Source organism: Sinocyclocheilus anshuiensis, unplaced genomic scaffold, assembly GCF_001515605.1.
Source record: "Sinocyclocheilus anshuiensis isolate Anshui unplaced genomic scaffold, SAMN03320099.WGS_v1.1 scaffold1425, whole genome shotgun sequence".
Taxonomy (NCBI): Eukaryota; Metazoa; Chordata; class Actinopteri; order Cypriniformes; family Cyprinidae; genus Sinocyclocheilus; species Sinocyclocheilus anshuiensis.
In genome coordinates this window covers 853,566-860,553 of record NW_015551044.1, presented here as the reverse complement: position 1 = coordinate 860,553, position 6,988 = coordinate 853,566, and the positions used below count along the sequence as shown (strand labels likewise).

Genomic DNA, 6,988 nt, shown 5'->3' with positions numbered 1-6,988 from the left:
ACAATAGAAAGCGGCTATTTTAAATAGTAATAATATTTCATATTATGACTTTTGATCAAGTAAATGTAGCCTTGGAGAGCATAAGAGACTGTTTTTCGTTTGTTATGCATTATAATGTATGTACAAATACACACAGACAGACAGACAGACAGACACACAGACAGACAGACAGACAAACAGACACAGACAGACAGACAGACAGACACACAGACAGACAGAGATAGATAGATAGATAGATAGATAGATAGATAGATAGATAGATAGATAGATAGATAGATAGATGTGGCATAAGAAGGCATGAGGATGAAACATGGGCATCCTAAGACATTTTCTCCTGCTACAGAATCTCTACGGATGGGCACTTGTGCGGCTGGCATTAAATGGAGCTGCCAGTGTGGAATAATCCGGAATGATCCTGGCGTTATCCACTGGCACTTTGCCTACATTCCCACCGTCTATACAGGGATTACTGCTCAACACCCGGCAATAGGTCAGCACACACCACACACACTCACAGAGTCCACAAACACTGATGTGAAAAGATGTACAGACACAAACACCACACAAGTACTCACTGCTAAGGAGAAACATACACACTCATATTCACAAACACTCCAGGTTTGATGATGTTCCACTAGATAAACCTTTACTAGAGCCTTCACTAACACAAAAGTACTGTGGTATTACTGTGATGGTACCACATTATACAACTATGAAGCTTTTTTCCCCACATGGTTTATGGCAATGCCAGAGTTTTCTGGCCATGATATGGTATATAAATATGGAAATCAATCATTACGATGGTATATATTAAAGTACCATAGAATGACGACATGATTCCATCACAGTAAGGGAAACGTCCTTTACACAAATGTTAACAGTGGTAAATAATGATCAATTAATGAAAACAAAGGAGAGACAACAAGCCCCAATGGCGTCATCTAGTGGCCGGTTGACGGAAGTACAGAATCTCCTCACAATCAAACCCCTAATAATTAGTGCTGCAGATAAACAAGTCTCATATACACCACAATCACTTCACAGACGCAAATCAAGCAAACTAATTAAAATTGGGTAGATGTACGAACACAAATTGTACAATAATAAAATACAGAGCGTTTATACGTTACCTGAACGCTCACCTGCAGCAAAATGGCGCGTGACTCCTCAAATATGCGATGTACGTGTCAAAACTTAATAATTAAATCATAAATAACACGAAAGATGCATTTTAATCAAATTAGGTCCAAGTTGATTTACACGTCAAATTACGTGTTTACATGTCGTCCATTTTTGGACTTCCCTTACACGGCTGTCACGGTCATAGATACAGTATATATAGCTACATATAGATACATATATAGTCACGGTATCTTTTGTTTCCGCCAAAATACCAGTTACCAGAGTAACTGTAAGTACTAAGTAAGTACTACTATAAAATGTGAAATAAATAAATAAATATTTATATTTCAGTGATCATTCAATTAAGAATTAACACTGTTGTTAACTATTAACTATTGTTGTTGTTGTTGTTGCTGTTGATTACATTTGTATTTTACTTTATTTTCTTGATAACAATGGTGGCAAAATACAAGTTACCACAGTTTAACAGTATTAACAATAACTTTGTATTTTGGCTAACATTATGGTTATCATGGTCATTTTTATTTCTCATTTTTCATCACAGTTTGACAGTTCTGCAAACAGGTATGCAAATGAGCACAATAACACGTTTCCCGCCCCTCGGTCACGTGACGCAAACATTTGAGCATGATGGCGGCGCCCATAGAGAGTCTGCTGAATGAAATCTGTGAATCAGAGGATCCGATCGAGGAGCTCAAGAGCCTCCGGACGGCCGTTTTAGCGACGCCCGTGAGCGGTTTGAGGCAGGCGGTGTCTGGAGCCCGACTGGAGATCATATTCGGCCTTTTAAACACAAATGACAAGTGAGTGTTGATTCTGCTGAGTCAAGAGACAATAAATACTACAGACTGCACACTGACGCTAGTAAACATGAGTAGTTTGATTTAACGTTACTTATTCCTCAGGCTTCCAATAATATGCCATTTTATGCATTTAAGAGCTATTTGAATTTTCGTATGAAGTTAAGAATAATTTTTTAACTTTTGTTAAACCTACTCGAATAACAAACAGGTATTATCATTAAGCACAAACATTCAATCTAAGCAGGATACATTTAGCTTATATGTAGTTATTTATTTTTGTAAAATTATTAATTTAGAGAGTTTAAAGGCATTCCATGTTTTTAAGCTGCTTTAAGGATTGAAATAAAAATGTTAATTGTCACAAAAGTTAAAGGAGCTCTAAGAAACATATTTTTGTGTAAATAAAACTTACTGAACCTATAATAAAAAAATGTATACATAATTTCAACGTCTTTGTTTTGCATAAAACACCAACTTAACAGTGTGATATATTAGCAGGTAATACATTCTTTGCGGTTGAGAATAATTTTAGGTGATACTGTACAGAAATGCTCATAACATGAAAAACAGGATTTTCTTGCTCTTTTAAAATAAGATATTGATGTGCAATAGGACTGCGGTTGTACAAATGCATCATAGATTTCATTGAGAGTCCCCATAAACCATAAAAATAAACCTGTGTGTGTGTGTGTGTGTGTGTGTGTGTGTGTGTGTGTGTGTGTGTGTGTGTGCATTTATTAGGTTCAGGAATATTCTTTCAAAAATTAAGCTGAGAATAGAGAAAGGGTGAAACATGTCATGCAAAACTAAATGGAGTGTTTTGGTGCAGAGAGCAGATCGAGGTGTGTGTGGAAATCCTGAGTCGTGTCCTGCAGGCTCTAGAGCCCATTCAGCTGGCTCAGAACTACAAGACGGCGCTCCAGAGCGGACTGAATCATCCGAACGACTCGGTCAAAATGCTCACGCTCACACAGGTCAGTGCTGAAGGTGCACTATAGAGCGCAGCAGTCTCTGTCCACATCTTCCGCAGCCTTGGATCCACAAGGGGTTTTGTGTTTCAGATCGGCCGTGTGGCTGGTCACGCTGATGGAGTGACCCAGATGCTGAACAGTGCAGAGATCCTGCGTGATGTGATTCAGTGCATCAGCGTCGAGCGTATCGATGTGGCCAAAGAGGTACTGAGACCTACGCTGCACTGCAACACCGCTGGTTTTCTTGCATGAAATGCATTAAAGATTGCGTTTTTCCTTTAATTTGGCTTTGTTGTGTTTTTGGTCAGGCGATAGCTGCCCTCAGTAAACTCAGCAACACGAAGGCAGGGCTAGATGCTCTGTTCCGCTCTGATTTGCTAAACAAGCTGAAGGATGTGATGCTCACCAGTGACATCATCAGATACAGAGTTTATGAGGTTTGTGATCATCTATGGATGGAAGGAGGGATCTTTATGATGGATTTAAGCCTAATCGTGTTGTGTGTGTGTGTGTGTGTGTGTGTGTGTGTGTGCAGTTGATAGTGGAGTTGTCCACAGTGTCTCCAGTGTCTCTGGGTTACTGCGCCAACAGCGGTTTAATCTCACAGATGCTGGAGGAACTGACCGGAGACGATGTGTTGGTCAGGTAAGGATCTCACACACACAATCATAATATGATAATGCAATATAAAACACTTTTATGCCTACAGAAATTAACTTATTTTCTGCTCTTCCCAGAGCAACTGCTATAGAGATGGTGACCAGTCTGGCTCAGAGTCAACATGGCCGTCAGTATCTGGCACAGCAAGGCATCATGGATAAAATCTCCAACATGATCATCGCTGCAGAATCCGACCCCTTCTCAAGCCTTTACCTGCCAGGTGAGTGTATGAATGTGAGTGTATGAATCCATCTATCTATCTGTCTGTCCGTCCGTCCGTCTATCTTACTTATTTTTAAATCCTTATCCTTTTTAAATCCTTATATCATTGGAAATGTCAAATTGTTACATTGCTGTAAGTATTCTTTTTTCTCTGTTTTTATTATTACTATTATTTTGATAGGACTGGTGAAGTTCTTTGGCAGTCTGGCGATCATGGAGAGTCCTCAGCAGGTTTGTGAGAAGTACCCAGTGTTCCTTGAGGTGGTCTTCTCCATGGTGATGAACCTTGACCCCACATTGACTCCTGTTGCCCTGGATACTCTCGGAGTGCTCGGCAGCACAGTGGAGGGAAAACAAGTTCTGCAGAAAACAGGTAGCTGTGTTTGTGAACGCATCTGCATAATACACCATTCAAAATGAGGGCTGTTTATGTTTCAGATCTGCTTTTAATAAAACCTGTTAGTTCAGTGAAGTTATGGCATGCAATAATGTACAGTACAGCACGGCAAGTGTAGTTTGATTCGCAGACAAATGACTCTTATGAATCATTCAGAAAGACTCTTTATTGACGCAAACTCTCTATACTCTTTCATGGGTGTTTATTACTAAAGTTTTCAATTTATAATTTTACAATCATTTTTATAGAATTTAACAGTTGTATAAAATTGAATCAAACCATGTCAGAATCTGATTTGAATCAAATGAATAGCTTAATAGAATAACCCGAATGAATCAGTATACTTAGCCCTACTAGTTACAGGGCTGCTTGACTTGGTTTTTGAACTGTTTCTCACTCAGCCGTCTGTTACAGGAGAGAAGTTGACATCTGCGCTGAAGAGAATGAGTAAAGTGGCCGCTGATGGAGCCACTGAACTCCGGGTCAGATGTTTGGAGGCTCTGGCTCAGCTGCTCACGTTGCCTGTGAGTGTGTCGCTGTGTTTTCTCACAGGATTTGTGTTCAGATGGAGGTTTTTGCTGTGAGATGTCTGTGGTTTGTGTAGGCGGAGCAGCAGACGGATGACCTGTTACTGTTGACCGAGTCGTGGTTCAACTGTCTGAGCTCTCAGCCCATCCTGATGATCCGAAACATAAGCACACAGCCCTTCCCAGAGCTCCACTGCAGAGCGCTACGAATCTTCACTGTAAGAAGGAGTGTGTGTGTGTGTGTGTGTGTGTGTGTTCGACTTCATGCAGTGCTGTACAAACCTGTACAAATTTTGTCTTGAAATGTCACCAACATATATTGTATGTACATTGTACATACAAAATAAAACTATAAAAATGTAGAAAAAAATAGAAATGTAGACCCAACATTATTGGTATTTAAACAGTTAAGGCGTATGTGAACTTTATTCTTGTTCATACAGGTGCTGTATTAAGTAATACATAACGTATTAAATGAAAAACATCCAACTTGACGGCTCTGTTTTCTATGGAAGCTTATTTCTGCCATGGAATAAAAAAAACTGATTGCAACTTTATCTCAAAATTCTAACTTTTTCTGACATTTCTCAGTTTTTATGTCACAATTCAAGTTTTTATTTTTCACAATTCTGAATTTATATTTTTATTTATATTTAACCTTTTCTCACAGTTCAAACTTTTTTCTCACGTTTACATTTCACAATTTGGACTTTTTTTTCACAATTCCAAGATTTTTATTTTTTTTTTCTTTCAATTCTGAGTTTATATATCACAATTCTGACTTTTTTCCTCTCAATTCAGCCTTTTTTCTCACATATCTTACAATTCAGATTTTTGTCACAATTCTGAGTTTCCATCTCATCTTATTCTTGCTTTTTTTTCACAAATTTTTTTTCACAATTCAAACTTTTTATTTGCAATTTTAAGTTTACATTTTACAGTACTTTTGACTCAAATCTGACTTTTCTCATAATTCTGAGTTTTTAATCTCCCAATTCTGAGTTTAACTTACTTTTTTCCTCACAATTCTTTTTTTCCCTCACATTTCTGAGCTTTTATCTCACAATTCAGACTTTTCTCACTTTTCTAAAAGAAATTCTGAAGGAAAAATTGCGAGGGAAAAAAGTCAGAATTGAGATTTTAAAGAAGTCACAATTAACTTTTTGGTTTATTCCATGGAGTAAATAAGCTTCCATAATTTTCAATTCCTCCCTTGACTGTAAGCAGTAAATCGCTCCGGTTTGTTAAATCCAGCTGAAGTCGAACGATGCTTTGTGTGTGTGTTGATCTCTTTAAATGCATGTTTCAGCTGTTTAGTCCTCTGTTTTCTGTCCAGGCCATTGGCTGTCAGCCGTGGGCTCAGCAGCTGATGATGGACACTCCTGGATTCATGGAGTGGGTGATGGATCGCTCAGTGGGGATGGGAAAAGAAGCCAAGGATTGTAAGTTTGAGCTGGTGGGGGCGCTGCTGAGCTCCTCCAGCGCTCAGGAGATCTTTGGAGCACACAATTACTTAAAGCTGAAGACCTACCTGAAAGAGGGACCCTATTACATCAACGCTGTGTCTTCAGTCACCACAGAGGGAGCCGACTAACATACACATTTATACACATACATCAGTAAGAGTTCCATTGTTCCTACTGTCAAAGGTTTGTTTTTCTGTTGAATGCAGATCAAATGTGACCAAAAGCTCTTTAGACAGTTTACAGCACTTAAACACACACAGAGCACTTCAACTTCCAGGTGTCAATGCACTATGATGAATTTGGTTCTGTTTGTATCTTCTTGTGCCATTAAAAAGTACATTTGAGTGGTTTATTCCTGATACGATTTTTTTATATATACACTACCATTCAAACATTTGGAGTCAGTAAGGTTTTTATATACTATTATTCTTAAATACGTAAATATATTAAAAGACGATCAAAAGTGAAGCAGTGGATTCAGGGTTGAGTTTTACTCCACAAACCTTGTTACACACACATGCACTCCTCACAGAGGTAACAATATGTACAAAATAATAATGTTTACAAATACAAATAAAACTTCTTTCACACATCCATCAAATCATACAAACTCTTTAGAGGCATGCTGGCGAGGTGGCACTCTGGAAGATGGGAGAAAGACTGGACTGTTCTATTTCAACGGTTTCCAAAGTTTTCTGAATGATTTGAGAAGAGCTGAGGTGAAGCTCAAGCAGGCTGGATGTTCATGAAACCAAAATCCTGTGATTACAATCCGAGTGATGCATGTGGTCCGAATGCG

General features: G+C 38.6%; 1 protein-coding gene across 1 annotated transcript; it reads left to right on the top strand.

Moving 5' to 3' along the window:
- The first annotated feature begins 1,768 nt into the window (after positions 1 to 1,768).
- psmd5 (proteasome 26S subunit, non-ATPase 5) lies at positions 1,769 to 6,555 on the top strand. The gene is made up of 10 exons (XM_016451305.1): positions 1,769 to 1,946; positions 2,776 to 2,920; positions 3,008 to 3,121; positions 3,226 to 3,354; positions 3,453 to 3,562; positions 3,655 to 3,797; positions 3,981 to 4,172; positions 4,611 to 4,720; positions 4,801 to 4,941; positions 6,060 to 6,555. The coding sequence occupies exons 1-10, from the start codon at positions 1,771 to 1,773 to the stop codon at positions 6,315 to 6,317; spliced, it is 1,518 nt and encodes a 505-aa protein (XP_016306791.1). The 5' UTR covers positions 1,769 to 1,770; the 3' UTR covers positions 6,318 to 6,555.
- Positions 6,556 to 6,988: the final 433 nt, after the last annotated feature.

Coding starts and splice junctions, on each gene's coding strand:
- psmd5 (XM_016451305.1), top strand. CDS start 1,771: ATGATGGCGGCGCCCATAGAGAGTCTGCTGAATGAAATCTGTGAATCA. Junction 3,563..3,654: donor GGAGACGATGTGTTGGTCAG/GTAAGGATCTCA, acceptor TGCTCTTCCCAG/AGCAACTGCTATAGAGATGG. Junction 4,942..6,059: donor GAGCGCTACGAATCTTCACT/GTAAGAAGGAGT, acceptor TTTTCTGTCCAG/GCCATTGGCTGTCAGCCGTG.